The sequence below is a fragment of the Pimephales promelas genome, chromosome 3, assembly GCF_988280905.1.
Source record: "Pimephales promelas chromosome 3, fPimPro1.hap1.1, whole genome shotgun sequence".
In the NCBI taxonomy this organism is placed as follows: Eukaryota; Metazoa; Chordata; class Actinopteri; order Cypriniformes; family Leuciscidae; genus Pimephales; species Pimephales promelas.
In genome coordinates this window covers 3,371,733-3,395,322 of record NC_142771.1, presented here as the reverse complement: position 1 = coordinate 3,395,322, position 23,590 = coordinate 3,371,733, and the positions used below count along the sequence as shown (strand labels likewise).

The 23,590-nt window shown below is 40.8% G+C and overlaps 1 protein-coding gene across 1 annotated transcript; it reads right to left on the bottom strand.

Moving 5' to 3' along the window:
* Positions 1–5,545: 5,545 nt before the first annotated feature.
* LOC148981865 (uncharacterized) lies at positions 5,546–23,536 on the bottom strand. The gene is made up of 2 exons (XM_089129020.1): positions 23,399–23,536; positions 5,546–10,678 (listed from the first exon to the last, which is right to left on the bottom strand). Exons 1-2 carry the CDS (start codon positions 23,454–23,456, stop codon positions 8,358–8,360), a joined length of 2,379 nt encoding a protein of 792 aa, XP_088985146.1. The 5' UTR covers positions 23,457–23,536; the 3' UTR covers positions 5,546–8,357.
* Positions 23,537–23,590: the final 54 nt, after the last annotated feature.

Here is a 23,590-nt window from a genome sequence, read left to right as displayed (position 1 = left end):
CTTAACATGGATAAATCATCAATAACAAAATATGTCAATAACCTATCTTTACGAACCTCTATAGGCAAATATCTACAACACCATAATATGTGAATCTACATATAGTTGGACTTTATAATTACTATGAATTGCAATAAACAGAGGTGTCAAAAATATTCACATTCATTACTCAAGTAAAAGTATAGATACATTAGGTTATAAGAAATTCGTAACCAAGAGAAGTATAGATTTCTAAAGGCCAAATAATGTTATAATAAAATGTTAGTTGAAAATGTGGGATGCACTAGGCTACCTGTTTCAGTTTCTTTGAAGGGATTTTGACCCTATAATGTAGAGTTGCAAACACAAACACACACGCTTTCTCTCTCTATTTAACACATAATCTTCTCCTCTTCTCGATCCGTCTCTCTCTCACACAAATCTCTCTATCTCACACTAACACACTATTTTCTCTCTCTCTCTCTCTCACTCACTCTCTCACACACACTCACACACGCATACATACTAAACACACACACTAACGATTATCTTTGCCACTTATCCCGCGATTGTCATACAGTATTGTAAAAACGGCTGTCCTCAAATCAATATTTGACGCGATTTAACCCGTATTCTTGGGCAGAAAACTGTTGATTTCTCCGTCGCTTACCTCGTCTCTAGGTTTCCCTCAGAGGAGTTTTGCCGCTCTGCACAACCAAATATCACTGCAGCCTCTCACAGGTTAGAAGGAAAACACAAAGCCAATCAGTTTAGCGATGTGTGTTCAGGGGGCGGGACTCTATTATTATCCGTGCGTGTTATTGGTCAATTTTTTGAATGATGACAAGCCAGAATGACAACATACCTAAAAGAAATGGGAGTAACGACGAGGCTATTTTTAAAACGTAGGAGTAGAAAGTACAGATAATTGCGTGAAAATGTAAAAAGTAAAAAGTCGGCTGAAAAATAATTACTCCAGTACATGTATAGATATCTAAAATTTCTACTTAAGTAAGGTAAGGAAATATTTCTTGTACTTCGTTACTTGACACATCTGGCAATAAAGTAATGTTACAGATTTGTACAGAAACTGACAATGATCATAAAACTCCTTACGTTTCCTGCCACACTTCATTAATATTTATCTATTTGAAATTCCCCCACAGTCATAGAGGAGATGACTCCATTTCAGAAGATGAGGATGATGATGAAGTTGTTAGGGTGCAACCTCATTTGTCACCACTTTTGGCAATGTGTACAGCTATAATGCTAACATTAGCAATGCATTATCAGAGCCTGTTTCTCTGTCATTATGATGAGACGCTGAGGAAAAAAAACATTAGCATGCTTATTATTGTTTATCATGCAAGTTCTACAGCCAAAAGTAATAGAATGACGTAATCTTTCACATCACATATTTTAGCTTTATGTACGTGTACTGCAGGGTAAGTTAAAAAATACAGCTGGTCGCTTTTACTTATAGCGTCAGCTAAATGAATAGCTATATCTTTGATATCGGTTACACACAGTGACTGAGCTTGTGCTTACGTTAATGACAGATACCTACCGTTATAAGTTAGACTAACAGTTCTAACAATCTACTGTCACATACGAGCGTACATCCCCAGATAGCAAACTGACATTGAATCAACGTGGAAATATGACATCGAAACAACGTTGATCTGACATTGTTTTGCTCATCGAATTAACGTTGAACCAACGTCAGACGCGTCATTCTTTCAAAACTAACGGAAAATCAACTTGAAATCAATGCGTTGTTTCAACGTAATGAAAGCAAACCAATTTTCGATTTTCATTTAGCTTTGAAGAATGCCGCGTCTGACGTTGGTTCAACGTTAATTCGATGAGCAAATCAACGTTGTTTCAATGTCATGAGAGACGTCGTTTCCACGTTGATTCAATGTCAGTTTAGTTTGCTGTCTGGGTCTTTACAATTATATTTGGCTAATTGCCATTAGTAAATTTTTGCGATATATAATTAATTTGCAAAACATCTCTCATTTGAAGCATAAACATAATTAACAGAAAAAGCTTCTTGTAGCAGCCTATGTTCCTGCTGGATCATGCAGCCTATCTGGCAACCTTGAGTCAGGGAGGAGGGAGAGGGGATGCAGCGGTAATTTAAAAGTGATTGCAGTACCAGTTTTGGCCACATTCTTACATACGGCTTATTTAAGTTAATCCAAAGTATCTTTTTTTCAGTGTAAAGGGCGTAACACGTACTGAGGCAAAGTGAAAACAGGAGATATAAACTGAAAATCACAATTTTCCATTGGACCAATGTAAATATGTATATATATATATATATATTTTTTTTTTTTTTTTTTTTTTTGAATGAATTGCACTGATGTTTCACTTTTTTCAGTGCATAGCAATGCTACAGGTCAGCTATGAGCAAAGAAATAAACCAGAACTGGACCTTATCTGAGCTAAAAAAATGTAAAAAAAAATCTGTTTATTAAACATTATTTATATATTTTTTTTACTGTTGGTGGCCATTTTAGGATGCTACATTACTTATTCTAACTTGTGTTAGTGAGAAAAGAGAGATACTGTGGAGTGATACCATTACCCAAATTATAATAAAATGATGTTTAACTAGGGTGACCACCTGCTAATAAGCCCAAGGGGGGACAACGGGTATGTTTCTGAGGGACAATGTGGGACACTGCACCCCACGGGCAGACTCACTGATAGTGGTTTACCCATATCTAGAATTGTTACTATTGCCTTACTGTTTGTACATGAATAATTGTTTAAAAAAAAGCACATACCTTAGCACATACATTAATAATGCCATATTCCCTAAACATGTGTAATTGCTGATATATGCTCATGAATAGGCCGACCAATGTGTATTTTTTTCTAAATAAAGATGAATATTTTGAACATTCAATGAATTGACAGATGCACTTCCACTTACGATTTACTTTAGCTATTTAATTTCATTTATTTTTTTATTACAATTAATTCACTTTAAATCAATAAAAATATAAAATTATAGGATTAACAGGAATTATAGTTGCTCAACACCACAGGAACAGTTTTAAAAAAAGTCTAAGAAAAGTCTAAACTCACAACTCCAGAGGTTCGCGGAACGAGAAGGTGCGCTGTCATGACAACAATGAAAAAGTTGACATCAACCTAGTCAGCAGGTCACGTGGGAGTGGCAACCAGTGCTGGGGAAGTTCACTTTCTACATGAACTAGTTCAAAGTTCAGTTCACATATTTTAAAATGATCTAGTTCAGTTCAAAATTTGCACAGAAATGTAAAATTTTTCCCATCTTCACCGACCTCGTTATAAAATCAGTTTAAATTATCATACGACGCCTTTGTCGACACTGGTGGCTTGTGTTGCCAGATTGGGGTTTTTTTTCGCTACATATTGAGCCCTGTTTAGGGTGAGTTTTAGCCGGGATTTCGCCTGGAAGGCTCTATAGAAATCTGGCACCCCATTGAACGAAAGTTAAACTGAGAGAGCGTGTGTTCCCAGACACCAGAAAGAACGAGTTCCCACGTTCATCAGGACAGGCAGTTAAACAATACGTTCAGTTCACCCAAAATATGAACAAGTTCATGAATGTGAACGTGTTCAGGCACAACGTTTGGCTGCCTGGGTCTTGAGGATATAGAGACTTTTTTTGTTTTGTTTGAGCAAGCATTGCTAAAAAAAAGCTTCAAACGCTGTGCGCTACGCGGGACGGGTGGTCACCCTATGTTTAACAGATGTAAATGAGTCATTAAAGGATTAGTTAACTTTAAAAAAAAAACCTTTGCTGATAATCTTCTCACCCCCATGTAATCCAAGATGTCCATAATAATAATAATAATTCATTAAATATATATAGCGCCTTTCTGGACACTCAAAGTGCTTCACATAGAGGGGGAATCTCCTCAACCACCACCAATGTGCACACTCCAGCTTACTGGTGGAGCGGAGAATTGGTAGAGCCAATTAGAGCCAATTGGTATACATGGGGATGATTAGGAGGCCATGATGGACAGAGCACACTGGGCAAATTTGGCCAGGATGCTGGGATTGCACCCCTACTCTTTTGAAAGACATCCTGGGGTTTTTTGTGACCACAGAGAGTCAGGACCTCGGTTTAACGTCTCATCCGAATGACGGTGCTCCTTGACAGTATAGTGTCCCCATCACTATACTGGGGCATTAGGACCCACACAGACCACAGGGTGAGCGCCCCCTGCTGGCCTCACTAACACCTCTTCCAGCAGCAACCTGGTTTTCTCAGAAGGTCTCCCATTCAGGTACTAACCAGGCTCAGCCCTGCTTAGCTTCAGTGGGCAACCAGTCTTGGGCTACAGGGTGATATGGCTGCAGGATATGTCTATCCGCCCATGTCTTTCTTTCTTCAGTCGAAAAGAAATTAATGTTTTTGATGAAAACATTCGTCACTGCACAAATGCTCTGACCTTGCACTGTTCTGTGATGCACGTTCGTGACTCTCCTGTTCGAACTCGTTCAACAAAATGAACTAATCTTTTCGAGTCATTTAGTTCATTTCATTCGTTGAATGAATGAAATGACATGAAAAAAGATTTGCTTTTATAAGCGATGTCGGGTGACGTGACTTCTTTTTGACGTTAAGGCTATGTTTACACGGAAACGATTCTGAAGAGAAAACGCAAAAGTGGCGTTGCGTTATCACTTTTTATTCTGCGTTTAGACGAGCGTTTTGGGTGGGAAATCCGCGTTCAAATGGTGACGCAAAAGTGTGTGAAATTCAATGTAGTGTGTGTAAGACAGTGTATTGCCTTGTCCACAAGGTGTCCCCATAATGCTATTATGTTAAAACTGATGCAAGTGTCTTTAGCTCTATTTGTGCCTCTTGTGATACCGTAGCGTTGATACGTGAGTGTTGCTCATATTTTCCTCATGTTTTCAACGTTAGAGATAAGCCACGTTAATGGTAGTGGGAAAAAGAAATGTAAAATATATTTGTTGATATCGCACTAAAGTTCAGTTTATTGAGATATTTTGTGTTGTAAACTGTTAAAGACCTAAATGCAGCAAGTTATCATTTTTTGTTTTTTCTTTAAAATGTGATTAATGTATTGTGGCTAACGCAAAGCTTTGTGTGATGATATGAGCAGCATGAGCTTGTTGTTGAGTTGCACGTGCATTGAAATGTACTTGCTAGTTTAAAACTTAAGCTCAGTTCATGTTTTCAACGTTATTGACGCTGAGCTGTGAAAATAAACGGTCAAGCCACGATCCCGAATCCTTCTGTGTCCGAGTCCTCGCTTTCTACCACCACCTTTCTACCACATATGCATTTCAGGCGGCTAGGAGTGCATACTACAACAGCACCAAGTCAGTGCGCCTGCGTGCTACCTTCACTGTCAAGCAGAATTTGCGTTTTTACCCTTTACACGGGAATGCGGCGGTGGAGCGTTTTTAAGATTTGGTTTGATAAGGTTTTAAGTTTTCCTTTTTTGCGTTTTTAAGCCCCAAAACCGCCGTCACCGTATAAACGAAAGGCACATCCGATGACATATTTTTACGTTTTAACCCACGAGTGTTCTCGTGTAAAGTCAAGTCAAGTCACATTTATTTATATAGCGCTTTTCACAATACAGATTGTATCAAAGCAGCTTCACAGTGATAACATGAAAGTAGTACAACACAGATCAACAACATTGCTAAACACTAAATAACCCCAACTGAGCAAGCTCAAAGCAAGCCAAAAGCAAGGCGACAGTGGCAAGTAACCAAACTCCATCAGATTGGATGGAGAAAAAACCTTGGGAGAACCCAGGCTCAGTCGGGGGCCAGTTCTCCTCTGGCTTACATTCATATAAATATTAAATATAATTATTGTTTATGAATCAAACGGCGCCATAACATATCGCAGGCGTTGAGTCGTCTCATCACAGGCGTTGGGGCATCCGAAATCCCCATGTGAGGCTGGACACAAAACTGGACCTGACGAACGCCATTTTTCTCGGGACAAGCGTCCCGAGATAACAGCAGAAAGGCAGATGGGAAATAATTAGCATAGCTGATGTTCATAATGATTTCCGTTATAACTCACAAACTCTCCGTAACCTGAACTCTCCGCAACCCAACCCAACCATACGAGCCGACCCGTTTGTCTAAAAGGCTGTCGAGCCCCACTGGTGCGTTAAGCAGTTTCAGTGGCAAACGGTTCCGTATGGCATAACAGAGGACTAGAAGGTAAGCATTATGTGAATGCTTGACTAAAGAGATGCGTCTTTAATCTAGTTTTAAACTGTGTCAGCGAGTCAGAGGCTCGGACCGTATCGGGAAGGCCATTCCAGAGTTTTGGAGCTAAATGCGAGAACGCCCTCCCTCCTTTACTGGACTTCGATATCCTAGGAATGACCAGAAGCCTTGAATTTAGTGATCTTAAGGAACGCGGTGGATTGTAGGGCGAAAGAAGGTCCGTTAAGTACATAGGTGCTAAACCATTTAGGGCTTTATAGGTCAGTAGCAGTATTTTGTAGTTGATGCGGAACTTAATAGGTAACCAGTGTAGAGATGATAAAATCGGTGTTATATGATCATATTTTCTTGACCTAGTAAGAACTCTAGCAGCTGCATTTTGTACTAACTGTAGCTTGTTTATTGAAGTTGCAGGACAACCGGCTAATAAAGCATTACAGTAATCTAGTCTCGAGGTCATGTAAACAGGGCCTTAAAATATTTTCAAACAAAACGGAGGCTAGATAGACCCTACCTCCTCCTCATCTGTGTACTGACCCCCTAAACCCCACCCCCAGGGGCTTCTTGTCAGTTATTGGCTGGAACAGTTTGTTATGTTTCGTGGAGCGTGTTGCCGCAGTTTGTCTTTGTTGCCATTTATGGAGCCTGGGTTGTCTGCATAGACCGCGTTTTTTTCTACAGTGTTTTTAGGGGACAAGCATCTAGCGGATAGTCGGGAGATGCTTGCTGTATGTGACAAAAAATGTTCTGGCCTAAAAAACATGCGACATCGCTTGGAGCACCTTTAATTTATAGGGAATCTTAAAAGAGTCAAATGACTTGTTCAGCATTCATTCGAACGGGCTGTAACTATAACCTCTGCAGCGGATATAAATGTCCAAACTATAGTGAAACACTATTTATTAGCAAGGTAACTTAGATCAGCAGTTCAAGACATTAAAACTGTAAGCACATAACACAACGATTCTCTTTAAAATATAAACAAGACTTTATTGAATATTCTAACACATCTAATATCTAACACAATCACACGCACACACACATTCATACGAGTTGCAGAAAGAAAGAGTGAGAAAGAATGAGTTTTAAGAGTGAGATGGTGAAATCCCAAGTTTCTATATGCACTTATATGACATGACCTGAACGAACCATCAATCATTAATTTAACCTTTCTTTCGTTTCTTATGCAGGTTATTAAATTTTATTTCAATGCACCAGTTCAGTTAAGAGTCTTAAGGTTACTTGCTTGACGGCATAAAAGGGCGTTTCCCTGGTTCGTTGTTTGGCGGTCTCCTTGTGCCTGGATAGACGTCTCTGGGCGGCCAATCACATGGTGTGCTGGCGAATGGATGAAAGTGTTTAAGTTCGAAGTGCTTTGCAATCGAAACGAGTTAACGAAACTTTGCAGCAAAACTTAACTCAGAACCGAGACTCTCACGGAAAAGAAAAGAAAGCTAAGAAAGGAAAGAAAAGTGAGACGAGTTGTTGGATGGCGTTGAATGGAAGCTGTTTAATCCATGGATGTTCTCCTGATGTTGTTTGGGTTCGTTTGTCTGCTAGTCTACTACATTGTTTCTTGTCTATCGGGTTACTTGTCATGTTTCTCCAGCACAACTTTCAGATAACTCTCAGATAACTCCAAGATGACTCCAACCCTTTGTTCGGGTTGAGAATTTTTAACTCAAATGTTTGTCCCGCCTCCTGGAAGAGTTGGTATTTCCTTCAGCTCTCATCATAAATCATCTGTTATCTAGGATCCACATTCTCTCCAGCTTTAGCAGAGAGTACAGAGGATACAGTTTAGACATGACTATTACAAGAAAGAACACCAAACAATTTACACAGATTTCACTCAAGCCATTTTCTGAATCAAGATCATATGATCTTACTGATAGGAAACATGATACTCTTTCATTCACACATCTAATAGTTATAACAATTACATGACTTCTATGTGATCTAAGCATAATAGGTTTGTTGGCTAGTGTAGACTAGGTGGAACCGGGATCTTTAAGGTTCTGGAATGTTGATCTTAGGTCCGGAGTGTTGAATTCTGTTGGAATGAATCCCATGGGAGATTCATTTGTGTTTGGGTTACCCTCAACTCCTACATGTGTTTTCAGATTTTTTTGGCACACTGAATATCGTCACAGTGTGAACACTTTGTAAGGTTTTTCTCCAGTGTGAATCTTCTCATGTTTTTTCCGATTTTTTGACATACTGAATCTCTTGTCACAGTGTGAACACTTGTAAGGTTTTTCTCCAGTGTGAGTCCTCTCATGTGATTTCAGATTTGTTGACACACTGAATCTTTTGTCACAGTATGAACACTTGTAAGGTTTTTCTCCAGTGTGGATCATCTCATGTTTTTTCAGAATTTTTGACACACTGAATCTCTTGTCACAGTGTGAACACTTGTAAGGTTTTTCTCCAGTGTGGCTCCTCTCATGTGTTTTCAGACATGAAGACGTCCTGAAACTCTTGTCGCAGTGTGAACACTTGTAAGGATTTTCTCCAGTGTGGATCATCTCATGTGTTTTCAGAGCTGATGAGTGACTGAATCTCTTGTCACAGTGTGAACAGTTGTAAGGTTTTTCTCCAGTGTGGATCATCTCATGTGTTTTCAGAGCTGATGAGTGACTGAATCTCTTGTCACAGTGTGAACAGTTGTAAGGTTTTTCGCCAGTGTGGATCCTCTCATGTGTTTTCAGAGCTGATGAGTGACTGAATCTCTTGTCACAGTGTGAACAGTTGTAAGGTTTTTCTCCAGTGTGGATCATCTGATGTGTTTTCAGATTTGTTGATCGACTGAAACTCTTGTCACAGTGTGAACACTTGTAAGGATTTTCTCCAGTGTGGATCTTCTCATGTGTTTTCAGAGCTGATGAGTGACTGAATCTCTTGTCACAGTGTGAACAGTTGAAAGGTTTTTCTCCAGTGTGGATCATCTGATGTGTTTTCAGATTTGTTGATCGACTGAAACTCTTGTCACAGTGTGAACACTTGTAAGGATTTTCTCCAGTGTGGATCTTCTCATGTGCTTTCAGAGATGATGAGTGACTGAATCTCTTGTCACAGTGTGAACAGTTGTAAGAATTTTCTCCAGTGTGAATCCTCTCATGTGTTTTCAGAGTTGATGAGTGACTGAATCTCTTGTCACAGTGTGAACACTTGTAAGGTTTTTCTCCAGTGTGAATCCTCTCATGACTTTTCAGATGTGTTGATCGATTGAAACTCTTGTCACAGTGTGAACACTTGTAAGGTTTTTCTCCAGTGTGGATCATCTCATGTGTTTTCAGAGTTGATGACTGACTGAATCTCTTGTCACAGTGTGAACACTCGTAAGTTTTTTCTCCAGTGTGAATTCTCTGGTGCAGTTTTAAACTTTCCGCTGTAGTAAAAGTCTTCTCACACTCAAAGCACATGTACTCTCTCACAGCAGTGTGAGTTTTCTGGTGTTTATGTAAATATGACAGCTGTGAAAAACTCTTTCCACACACAGAACATGAATGTGGCTTCTCCTTCATATGAATTCTCAGGTGTGTCTTCAGGTCTGATGCCCTGAGAAATGCTTTGCCACACTGATCACATGAGAATGGCTTCTCTCCGGTGTGGATCATCATGTGAGCTTTAAGGTTTCCTAATTGACTGAAATTATTCCCACATTGTTTGCATGAGAACGGCTTCTCTCTGTGGATCATCATATGTCTCTCACGATTGTATTTGTGTGTGAAACTCTTTCCAAACTGAGTACAGGTGAAAGATTTCTTGGCTCTTCTTTTCTTTAAAAATGTATGTTTAGTCTTTGAGCGACTCAAAGGTTTTTCTCCAGGTTGGACATGATGTTCCTCCTCCACTTCTCTCAGTTCTTCTTTCTCCTCCTTCACTTCTCTCAGTTCTTCTTTCTCCTCCTTCACTTCTCTCAGTTCTTCTCTCTCCTCCTTCACTTCTCTCAGTTCTTCTTTCTCCTCTTTCACTTCTCTCAGTTCTTCTTTCTCCTCCTTCACTTCTCTCAGTTCTTCTCTCTCCTCCTTCACTTCTCTCAGTTCTTCTTTCTCCTCTTTCACTTCTCTCAGTTCTTCTCTCTCCTCCTTCACTTCCATCAGTTCTTCTCTCTCCTCCTTCACTTCTCTCAGTTCTTCTCTCTTCTCCTCCACTTCTCTCAGTTCTTCTCTCTCCTCCTTCACTTCCATCAGTTCTTCTCTCTCCTTCTTCACTTCTCGCAGTTCTTCTCTCTCCTCCTTCACTTCTCTCAGTTCTTCTCTCTCCTCCTTCACTTCTCTCAGTTCTTCTCTCTCCTCCTTCACTTCTCTCAGTTCTTCTCTCTCCTCCTTTACTTCTCTCAGTTCTTCTCTCTCCTCCTTCACTTCACTCAGTTCTTCTCTCTCCTCCTTCACTTCTCTCAGTTCTTCTCTCTCCTCCTTCACTTGTCTCAGTTCTTCTCTCTCCTCCTTCACTTCCATCAGGTCTGAAATGAAAGAAGAAAAAAAAAATTCAAATGTTGTAAATCTAAATAATTCAAAGAGATAAATATGAATGGAGATTAAAAAAAAAATACAGACAACTGCTATAAACTACTACAATAATTTATGTATTTCTATAAATCAACATCCACGAAACTTCCCATTAATGAGATACACTGATCTTCCAGTTTTTATGTTGAAAATCATTATAGACAAAAATCCCATGTTTCTGTATTGAGAACTATTAAAGTGTTAATTGCAGGTTACATTTTTCATGAAGATAATACAATGTGGTTTTGCCATGTTTTTTTATACCAAAATGGTGGGTATAATATGAAATGTTGGTACTTTTTTCTCCCCTCCCTTCCACTAGGCTGGGCGTGACGTAATAAAAGGGACTCCAAGCCAAGAGTTACAGTTAGTCTAACGGCAAGTCGGCTAGCCATGATTTCTGGCAATTTCCTCCCCACTCTCACACCAGACTGGTTCAAAATTGTAGGGCTGTGGTCCATCAAGAATTTGATGGTTTCCCACCTCCTCAGTCTCCCGGTCGTTCTCCATAGTCAAGCCACAAACAGTAGGAATCTAGAAGAGTATGGGTTGCTAGTAGGGTTGCCACCTGTCCTGGTTTTACCGGGATTGTCGTTCTTTTTAATAACCTGTCCTGGGAAATTTAAGCACTCTCCCAGGACACTGAATGTCCCGGTTTTCGAAAGGCTACGTGAATATGTATGTTCAAACTGTTTAGTGCGGTCGCTTGCACGACAGAGAGGGAGAGACGGAGCCGGCTCTCCCTATAAGCCCCGCCGCCACTAGGGGCCCCCTAACTACAGATGGTAGTTACCAGTGTCGCCGCTCAAAGTGTGGGAGGAAAATGCCTTTATTTCTTTATTCGTTCATGGTGAGTCCGCATCGTCAACTTCATCTTTGCAGCGACACAGTGAAAACACAAGTTTCTTAATAAATTAATATTTAAATTAAATGTCTCCTTGCCATTTTTTTACACATTCACTTTTGCCGGCTCATTATTTGATCATTATCCTGTATAGCCTATTTAACTTATTAAATCAATATAAAGGGGCGATTTGTCCACTAGTGGCTTAATAAACGTCTCAGGTTACGACTGTAACCCATGTTCCCTGAGAACAGGGAACGAGACAATACGTCGAATGACGCTATGGGGAACGTCTCAGGCGTGACAGGTGTCTGAAATCAAATATCAACTCACAGTGATCATGTTGACCGGCGACAGCCTGTGCATCATCAGCTTGAATGATGAGCGCGTCAATCTGTATGTATAAGAAGGGCACCTTGAAACCTTGACAACATCCTATCGTCTGAAGGGACCTGTTGCAGGCAGGCCCCGAGGCATGGCAACGAGACTACTGTCTCGTTCCCTGTTCTCAGGGAACATAGGTTACAGTCGTAACCTGAGAAGTTCCCTGTCGAAGGGAACTCAACAATACGTTGAATGATGCTATGGGGAACGAAATACCCACTCTGCCATGCTGAGGGGAGTGCATGCCGAAAGGCAGTGACAACTGTCAGAACCAGTAATTCCAAGGAACACTGAAACCACTCACCCTATGTCACATCAAGCTGTCAGTGACAGCACTCCCTACCGGTCAAAGCCCAAGGTACTGAACCAAGAAAAAACAGAACGTAATAACCTGGGTAAATCTGGGCCAGCTCAAAGGCTTTAGGACCACAACTTCCAAATAGAAGGGGCACTTCTAGGGAGTATGGCTAGGGGACCAAAGAGACCCCCAGCCAGTCACTATTGAGGAGAACACTCCTCCTGAAATGCCCCCAGGCTGGCCTGGTGATCTGTACTAAGTCTGGCCATAGCCTGTCCGTCCAAGACAGAACCTCTGGAAATTGCTTAGGAAAGGCATCCAAAAACTGAAGGCCTGCGAAGCTGTCAGAAACCATAGAGTTTCGGATCACAGAGACGGGATCCTCCGGAGAGTGTGACTCAACCTCAAAACAACGGGAATCGTTCACTCAATCCACGAGTTTCCACCCAGTGCTCGCTGTTGAGCACTGAGGAAGTAAGAGAGGGATCAAAATCAGGAAGGTCAATGACACCTAAGACCAGATGACCCCCTGTGTGGGGAGCTCCGAAACATGAGGGCTCATGTCAGGAAGGCCGTACATTGTGCAGCCTGAAACCCAATGACCACAGCATGTGGAAGCTCATCCTTCAGGAAAGCCAGAGGCCAATAACCTGACAGACCCATAATGTGGGGCTACCTACGAAAAAGGTCTAATGAGCAAGGTTATAATCGTTAACGAAAACTAACGAAAAAATGAAAACGAGGTGGGAAAAAACATGGTTGTTAACTGAAATAAAAAATAAAAACGAGGCATTACAAAAAAACGATAATTAACTAAAACTATAATGTGTGTTTGCAAAACTAAATAAAATAAAATAAAATTATAGGGTAAATGTCCTTAGTTTTCGGCTGAATCACAATTCTCTGTCTTCGTCTTACCCCTAGCCCTTGTCCCTCGAAACCGAGTGGTAAGCGCTAGTGCAAACATAACCCTATGAAATGACACACCATTCGGTTACGTCATCTTGCATCGTCCTTAATCTGTCACCCGGGGCAACAAGTGTTGATCACAAACTTCTTGAAACTTTCAAGATGCCGTCAAAATGTCCGGGATTCGGCTTTTGCTTTCCGTCTGCACTATTCATTATGTTTACATGCACAAGGTGGTGTTTCAATCGGACCGAATTCATTCATTTAAATCGGTGAATCTGAATGTATTGTTGATCTAATATTCCAGTGTTTTCGTCTCAGTCGGGATCCGTTTGAAGCTGAATACATCATCTGAGAAGCTAATCACGTACGTGTCAGTGACCAAATAATGTACACATAATGAATGGCGACTGTAGAAAGCAAAAGCTGAATCCCGGACATTTTAGATGATCTTGAAATGTGGGACTGATTGTGCAAATAAGCAATGTAACGTTAGCATAGCATAGCAGCAATTTTTTTTAAAAACGTTTCAATAAACAACATAGTTGCAAATATATATGTACACAACTGTGTAGAGCACAAAACAAGACGGTCATATTTTTTTATCAATCATTTAAGTGAAAAAACTTGTGCATTTCTTACCCCTTGGTTTCAAGTAAGCTCGCAAAAATTCTTGGTCTTAAGAGGTATACTGTATACCCCTTCACCTTACCCCTACCCCTAGATCAAAATGAGAATTGGGATAGGCCTTCCTCTCACATGAACGCGCAAAACTAAGGGGAAGGGGTAAGACAGAGAATTGGGATTCAGCTTTCGTCTTTGTCACTGTCCTTCATTTTTAACGCTAAAACACGCAGTGTATTCGTTCAGCAGCATTTCCTTTCCGTGCTCTCCCTCCGTCTCTCATCTGTCAGTGACTGTCGCATGCATGCGTGCGTGCGCACACACACATAAACACACACACAAGCAAGTTTGCTTAAGGTTGGTATCTCGTGAACACCTACACAATCACACATTAAAAAGTGGTGTACACATTTTTTTAATTCTGAATACAATTTTGTCAGTGTGTGTGTTAATGTCGACCCGAGAAGCTTGCGCTTTCTTTGGAAAGTTAACTTGTCACAGATTTGAGGTAAAATGCACTCGGGTTGTCGGTGTCAAAACACTAAGCTGTGATTCAAATGATGATGATGATGATATCGTATATCATATATTATATATAGGGCTTGACATTAACACCCGCCAACCCGCCAAATGCGGGTGGATTTCACGCGTGGCGGGTAACACGGTCACTCCCACTAGCCACTTTGGCGTGTTGAAAAATTGTAGTCTTGTCAAAGACATCTGACATAACAAACGAATTTGAAATTTATCACTACGACACTACAACTCCCATGAGTACTACCTGCACATAGTCTACTCTAGTGTTTGCTCATTGGTCCATTCGTGAATCCTCTTGAACGACAACTGTAAACAAGAGGATGTACAGAGATTAAACTTGCGGACTGGCCGTCGGACTGAGGGCTGTTTTTTGATCTGCCCTTAATTATCAACTTAATGTGATGATATAGCGATCTTTTTTAATAGCAGGAGAATCCAGACCACAGGCGCGTCTCACGCTCTCCTGCAGTGCCGCTGCGCGATGGTCAAATATAACATCCAGACTTTTGTCAAAAAAACGATCACACATCGCATCGCACTGGTCGCATGCACACACACATCAACACAGCGTTCAGTCAGTTCGTGAGTGTGCGTGGCCGATATAAAGAAAAAAATAATCTTCATGATTAAGGGACACGGTATAACTACTAGCAGGGCTGACCTTTTGTCATGTCATATCACAACTAACTTTCCAGAGTTAATTCTATGTTTTAATAAAATTAATCATGCCATGAAAGAAAGCAGGAGATGCGTTTGTGGGAATAATCTGGAAATAAAGACTTGTAGGCCTATACTTGTTTCAGGTGGACATATCTCCAGTTACTCAGAGTTACCAGAGCTTCATGATGATAATTATTATGTCAGAGCTCTGGGGAAATGCTGATGCAAAACAAACAATCCAAAGTCCCTAAAACTGTCATAAAGACCTAAAAAGGCTATTTTATGTGTTTATCTTAATAGACAACATGTTTTCAAAAAAAGCAGTTTTACAACCTTATCAGAGCTAATGATAATATTTGTACATTTTAGCACGTTTAAGCCCCATTGTCAACTTTAATCAAATAAAACATAATTTTCCAACAACAAAAATGTGACTGGTCAAAATGCTGCGTGGCTAGTAATTTTGGAAAACCACTAGTTTTACTAGCAAAAAAGTTACCACTAGCAAAAAAGTTAATGTCAAGCCGTATACATATATATATATATATATATATATATATATATATATATATATATATATATATACAGTCGTGCTCAGAATTAATGGGACCCCTGGTAAATATGATGAAAACTGGCTGTAAAAAATAATTCTGCATTGTTTATCCTTTTGATCTTCCATTCAAAAAAATGGCAAAATTCTAACCTTTCATTGAAGCAAAAGAATTGAAAAAAATGTTTTTCTCCAAAACACTCTGGCCATAATTGTTGGCACCCCTAGAATTTTTACATCGTACTCAGATGACCAGGAAGGCCTGGTAAGGCCTGTAACCTGGTGACCACAACCTGTGGGAGCTTACTCCACCAAGTGGAAGTTAGCCAGAGAAGGGCGTCCTCGTAGCCTACTTAAGCGACTGGACACCTCTTAAAGTGGGACCCGAGGAAAAACCAGGGTCTGAGCCACATAAGAAGGGACCGAAGCGTACCACGCGTGACCCTTACAATAAGAAATGGATTTTAGCAAGTACACATGACATCTTGTCGTGTGACTTACCACAATAAGAGGTGAAGTATGGGTTTGTGTACTTCACTCTGAACCACAGTATGTGGGAACTCATAACCAGGAAGGCCCCTTTGAGGCCTGTACTCTAGCGACCACATTGTGTGGGAGCTCATAACCAGGAGGCCTGGTGAGGCCTGTAAGCTGACAACCACAGTATGTGGGAGCTCATTACCAGGAAGGCCTGGTGAGGCCTGTAACCTGGTGACCACAATGTGTGGGAGCTCATAACCAGGAAGGCCTGGTGAGGCCTGTAACCTGGCGACCACAGCATGTGGGAGCTCATAACCAGGACCTGAGATCCTGTCTCCCGCAGGAGTTACACCTCCTGCATGTCCTACTCCCCCTACTGGGAGGAGGGGGTGCATGGGAAGCCACAATGGTCTTCTGGCCTGCCTATGGCTGGGCAGAGGACCTCCACGTTATGCAGCTCTTAAATGCCGCAGAATCCGCCCTCCCTTAACTTATCAACCACCGTCTCGACAGAAGGGCCGAAAAGCTCAGAAAACGAAACCGGCGAATCGAGGAGAAAAGTTTCCTTTCTCCCCGATGTCAGCCTGGTAGAGCCACAGATGTCTCTCCGTGGCCACCATATCACCGATGGAACAAAAGATTGCTTGGTGGCCCGGAGTCCTGCAGCAGATCGGTCTGGTAGGCCTGAAAACCACAAGGAAAGGGAACAACTTCGAAAACGAAAGGGAACAACTACTAGTTGACTAGAAAACACTTTAGTCAGAGGCAGCCGTTATTCCACATATTTTCGAGCCACCAGAGCGGAATGAGCGAGCCGAGGAATATTCAGAAATGCGGTAAAATAACGTATGACGTGTCTCAACCATTCAGAAAGCTGCAAGAAATTAGGCTACATTTGCGCTGAATTATTTCCCATTTTCAAGTAGATTATAACATCCGTAGCTTGTCAGATGCAGAATGAAATGGATGTAAATAAAATGCCCCATCACAATGCGTAGCCTAATGACGCACAATGGCTGATCTTGAGCTCTTAGAAGATGTGGCAATTAAATGGAAGTGAGTGAACGCATCATCTTCACAACAAAAGGTGTGGAAAAAATATATTATTTATTCAAGAATTCCCTCATTATGCAGTTTATTTCAGTTAGGACAGTCTTGATTTCGCCCAACTCCTTGGCCACCTCTCTAATTGAATTAATGACTGGACGCATTTTTGCCTCGACTTTGATGTCCGACTAGGGTTGCAACGGTATGAGATTTTCACGGTATGATAATCGTCTCAGAAAATATCACGGTTTCACGGTATACAATATTAAAACTATCATTATTATAATCAGCATCAGCTACAATGGCCCTTAAATGAATAAAAACAGATATTGTTTTTGGTTGAACATGGTTTATTGTAACAAAGGTTTTTTCAATAGAGTCTTTATGAAATGTATATTTATTTCCTCAGAAATTCTGGGTTGTCTGAAATAACTGATCTGGATTCTGTGATTGAATACAAAATGTATTTTTGAGAATGCAATCAGATAAAATGTAACAGCTTTAGTTTGTCTACACAAGAGAAGTTTAATAAATTAAAACATGGACAAAAAAACTATACACAATAGTAATATATTTTAATCATAGGCTAAACCAAACTTTTTTTTTCCAGGTTGTAGGGGAGAGCGGGGCACAACCTAACGCTTTTTGCTTTTGGCTCAATTAATTAAAAAATAATTAGGTTAGATTAATACTTTTTTTTACACAAGCAACATGCACATCTCTGCTACAAATGAACACTTAAAGTTTTTTTCTAGGACCTACCATTTTCGTACAGTTGGACTGAAAGTGACAGAAGTGCAAATGTTACAACTTACCCCATATGCGGGGTTAATTGTAACAGAGAGAGGGGTTAGTTGTAACACTTGTGTGTAACACACATAATTCAGTACTATTTTATTTGTATAGTTTGATATTGTTTGTGCATCTGTATAGACAGATATCCATACATATCCCTCATCCAATCATCCTTCTATTATGGATCAATATCATGGATAGAGACATAGAAAAGGGCTGCATAGTTTTGCAATAAATAATAATAAATAAAATTATAAATATTGTAATTGCAATTAAATTAGATTTGTGTGTGGCAGCTGCATGATGTACAATTATTATTATTATTATTAATAACAGTAATGATAATACAAATTAGCTTAAAATAAAAATTTAAAGGGTTTATTGCATTAATAACAGGCCATATTTTTAATAAATAAACAAGTTATCATTCATAGAACACTAAATTTTAAACATTTTAAATCCCAACATTGTTTGTGAACGTCTAACAAAGTTAAATGTATACTCAAACCTGAAAAGTTGTGTGGCTCCATTTTCATTTGCTTATCATTGTACACTTGGAGGCTTAGTTGTACCACTCTGTTAGAATTAACCCCGCTGTGTATTACATATTTTAAACCTAGCTAACAGTCGCTAGGAATTGCTGACATGTTTCAAAACGGTGCTATGTTTGAGCCAACAAGACGGTGATTAAGGCAATATAAAGTTAGATTTGGAAACGTATACACCCAACTCAGAAACCGAAAAAAAACTATGATGAAAAAAATTACTTTCATGGTGTCAAAACACTCTTTGTCCAGTATCTTCACGAAATATAATCAAAACTTTCCGCAAATTCGCGGGAGACCGTCTTCTGGCAGCAAGAGAAAAATAGCGGAAAGACAGCCTGCTTGATCCTGACGAACTGTGTAAACGGTCCGTGTTACATTTAACCCCGCGTTAACACCTACTGAACACCTATGAATTTCAGTCAGTGTATTTGATGATTATTCTTTAAAAAAATAATTATAAAGTGCACATTAAGTGTTCTCTGTCTAGATATGTTCATGTGTTCACGTCTTCGTAGTGGCTGAGACAGCTTTAAAAACCATGAGCGTCATGCGTACTTGAGTGTGTAGCCTACTAGATCTACTAGACGAAACGGCGCTGCTCATTCAGAGACACGCTGAAGGGGCTTGCACACCAGTCTTTTTGCGTTGTATATTCACAGACACGCACATCGCGATTTAATTTAGGCTACTGCATAGCTATATTTTGCTTTATTTATCCATCTATCTTTTTAAATCGCACATTTTACGTGGCATCTGTTTTGTCAGATAATCAGACCGGGATTCCCTCAGCATGACAGAAATAATATGGCCTTAAGTTATAAAAGTTATGAATAACCTTTATCTTCACGGAGGTATGGTGTTCCTAAATATGGGAGAACATGTTCGACGTGTTTACTCCTTTTGCAGCCACTCTTCGTCCACATATCTTGCAAACTGGATATCCATCTTCAAGGACAACATCACGATAGTTTTTCGGATATAAGTTACAAAATATTCCCATACTGCAGATTTTTTTTTTTTTTTGGCGGGAGATAGAGATTCGCAGCCTCTGTCTCGGACATTTTCAGCGCTGTACGGATATGGAGTAAGCAGTCAAGCTGAAAGAAGTTGCATGCGGCAGTGCAGGTGAATTCTGTTTTTTTTTTTTTTTTTTTTTTACCGCGGATAAGCAAATGTGCACGATATGATAATCGTACACGTCAATATCGCGATAAACCGTCATACCGGTATACCGTTACAACCCTATGTCCGACCATTTCTTTTTTATTTCGGCCACAGTCCGAGGTTGTGAGGCTACAGCATTTACGGCGTCTGCAACCTTTTGCCACTCAAGTGCCTTTTTGGCATTAGTAGGCTAATGCCCACACTGTGCCCTCCAAACAACATTTTTCTCCTCTTTTCCACTTTGCCAACGATAACTTCTACTTCACATTGAGTAAAGTTACATATTTTATTTCCTCTCTGTGTTTAACATGATTTCGCAATTGATGAATATTAACTTGTGGGCGTTTCACGGACTATTTATGGGCAACTATGGGCGTGACATGAAGCCGCAAAAGCTGCACTACATTTAGAATTGATTGTGATTTATGAAGGGAAAAATGCGTAGGATGTGCGTGCGAACGGTTTTATAAATCCGAATATTTCTGTGCGTACGCACGTCCTATGTTTCATCCGTACGCCACTTCTGACGCAAATCCTACGCAACGTTTTATAAATGAGGCCCCTGGTGAGGCCTGTAACCTGGCGACCACAGTATGTGGGAGCTCATAACCAGGAGGCCTGGTGAGGCCTGTAACCTGGTGACCTCAATGTGTGGGAGCTCATAACCAGGAAGGGCTGGTGAAGCCTGTAACCTGGCGACCACAGTATGTGGGAGCTCATAACCAGAAAGGCCTGGTGAGGCCTGTAACCTGGCGACCACAGTATGTGGGAGCTCATAACCAGAAAGGCGTGGTGAGGCCTGTAACCTGGCGACCACAGCATGTGGGAGCTCATAACCAGAAAGGCCTGGAGAGGCCTGTTACCTGGCGACCACAGCATGTGGGAGCTCATAACCAGGAAGGCCTGGTGAGGCCTGTAACCTGGCGACCACAGCATGTGGGAGCTCATAACCAGAAAGGCCTGGAGAGGCCTGTTACCTGGCGACCACAGCATGTGGGAGCTCATAACCAGAAAGGCCTGGAGAGGCCTGTTACCTGGCGACCACAGTATGTGGGAGCTCATAACCAGGAAGGGCTGGTGAGGCCTGTAACCTGGCGACCACAGTATGTGGGAGCTCATAACCAGAAAGGCCTGGTGAGGCCTGTAACCTGGCGACCACAGCATGTGGGAGCTCATAACCAGAAAGGCCTGTTGAGGCCTGTTACCTGGCGAACACAGTACGTGGGAGCTCATAACCAGGAAGGCCTGGTGAGGCCTGTAACCCGGCAACCACAGTATGTGGGAGCTCATAACCAGGAGGCCTGTAACCTGGCGACCACAGTATGTGGGAGCTCGTAACTAGGAAGGCCTGGTGAGGCCTGTAACCTGGCGACCACAGTATGTGGGAGCTCGTAACTAGGAAGGCCTGGTGAGGCCTGTAACCTAGCGACCACAGTATGTGGGAGCTCATAACCAGAAAGGCCTGGAGAGGCCTGTTACCTGGCGAACACAGTATGTGGGAGCTCATAACCAGGACCTGAGATCCTGTCTCCCACAGGAGTTACGCCTCCTGCATGTCCTACTCCCCCTACTGGGAGGAGGGGGTGCACGGGAAGCCACAATGGTCTTCTGGGTCTGTCTGTGATCCTCAGACCATGACAGACCAGGCCCCTCCGCCTGCCTGTGGCTGGGCAGAGGACCTCCACGTTATGCAGCTCTTAAACGCAGCAGAATGCGCCCTCCCTGAACTTATTGACCACCGTCTCGACAGAAGGGCCGAAAAGCTCGGAAAACGAAACCGGCGAATCGGGGAGAAAAGTTTCCTTTCTCCCCAATGTCAGCCTGGTAGAGCCACAGATGTCTCTCCGTGGCCACCATATCACAGATGGAAAAAAAGATTGCTTGGTGGCCCGGAGTCCCGCAGCAGATCGGTCTGGTAGGCCTAAAAACCACAAGGAAAGGGAACAACTTCGAAAACGAAAGGGAACAACTACTAGTTGACTAGAAAACACTTTAGTCAGAGGCAGCCGTTATTCCACATATTTTCGAGCCACCAGAGCGGAATAAGCCAGCCGAGGAATATTCAGAAATGCACTCTCCGCTCACATGTTCTGATTGATATTTATAATTATTCATTAGTTTATATCTCATACACTGCCCATCATTTTAATCCCATATCAAACACAGTTATGTTATGTCTATTTTCATTTTAAATAGACCTGCCTTGCCAAATGGATTTCTCTTCTTTTATTTTTTACATTTTGATAGCTGCACTTTTATTTTCTGTTTTTTGAATTCCATGCCAGTTATGACAAAGCTGCACTTTTATTTCTTTATTTTTTAACTTGCTGTTATGTTATTAGATGTACATAGTTAATTTGTATTTAGATACTACTTGTACATCAGTAAATTAGAACATTTTAAGCTTGTTGCGTATTTCATTAGCATTGTGTTGGGGTGATGGGGGCAGTTGGGCTTAAGTCAAACAACCATGTAAAAACGTTGTAATCCAGGTTGCTGGTCCCTCTTATGACGTTATCACCAAGTAATTGTAAAAAAAATATGTGACCTTTGAAGAAACCCCAATAAATGTTATTTTGACGCATTTTAAGAGAAATGTTGACATAAGCCGCGTTTCCACCGCAGGAACTTTCCCCAGGAACTAGGAACTTTGGGGTGGTACTCGGTGTGTTTACACCGCAGGAACCAGGGTCTAAATGAAGTTCCGGGTAAAAATTTCCCAGAAAATCCCTGCTGGTGAGGAAGTACTTTTTCGGAGTTCATGAACTTTCGGGGTGGGACTTGAACGCTGAACATGCTGATTGGTTCTTACCACGCTATTTTTTCTGCCCGATGGCGCGCGTTTGTCCCATCCAGCTCACGGTCAATGTCCGCAGATATAACAAACGTCTACTTAGCATTAGCTAAGTAATGCTACTCTACATAGCTACTCTAGCATTATGAGCTTTCTGAATACGCTTTGGGTGCTCGTCTCTTTTCTGCCGTTTTGTTAATTACCTCGTTTGTAAATTAATCGCACACAAAAAAGCAGCAAAGCTTAAATCTCCTCCATACAAAACTCAAAACAAACGCGTAGGCTAGGAAGAGCAGTCGCACGTAGTTCAACGTCAACTTCCCTCCCTGGACCGCTACTTTAGTATGCGGTGTAAACGCAGTAAGCAAGTGGTCTGGGGAAAAAAAAAAGTTTCTGTGAAAAAAGTTCCTGGGACAAATAGTTCCTGGTAATTGCAGTGGAAACAAGGCTATATACCTATTGAGCACTTTAATTTACACATTAATTTGTTCTGGTGTTTAACCTGCAATTTACAGTTCAAATGTGTTTGATCACATAATTATCTAACGTGAAATGAACATTAAAATACACAATACTGGCATATTTTGACACCAACAGATTGATAATTAAATTTCATTCAAATCTTTCTAAAACGTTTGAATTATTAAAGCCTGTTAAAGAAACAAAAGATCAATTAAATTTCCCTGCAAGAAAGAACACAAATGTTTGCAGTAAAGCGGAAAAGATTGTACATTTTGAAATTATTATTATTTGTTATACAAGTCTGTAAAAATTTGCACAGTTTAGGTCAACCTTCTGATAACATTGTTAACAAATTGTAAACCATATACAAAATACATGTAAAATAAAGCTATTTAGTTTGACTTGATGTTGACAATTGATATGAAACTTTACTGACCATTTTTTTGAAGAAAAAAAAAACTACTTTTGCAGCCATTTCATAGTTTATCTGTTTATCTAAAAGTTATTATATGCTTGAATGTTTCTAACATGAATGTTCTTCAGCATCATGAATAAATGAATGAAGAATAAACACCAACCTCTTTGTTCTTCAGGATCTTCAGTGTCTTTCATTCTGCAGGGTTCTGGATCACTCATGTTCTCACTGTCCTCTTTAATAAACTCAAGTCTTTACAGATTTCAGCTCTTCCTGATGCTCTGAGGCTCGTCTATACTTGTAGCTGATGGGAATTTACAGCATTTATTGGAGAATACAGTTACAGGATCTTCAC

Coding starts and splice junctions, on each gene's coding strand:
- LOC148981865 (XM_089129020.1), bottom strand. CDS start 23,456: ATGAGTGATCCAGAACCCTGCAGAATGAAAGACACTGAAGATCCTGAA. Junction 10,679..23,398: donor AGATCCTGAAGAACAAAGAG/GTTGGTGTTTAT, acceptor CTTTCATTTCAG/ACCTGATGGAAGTGAAGGAG.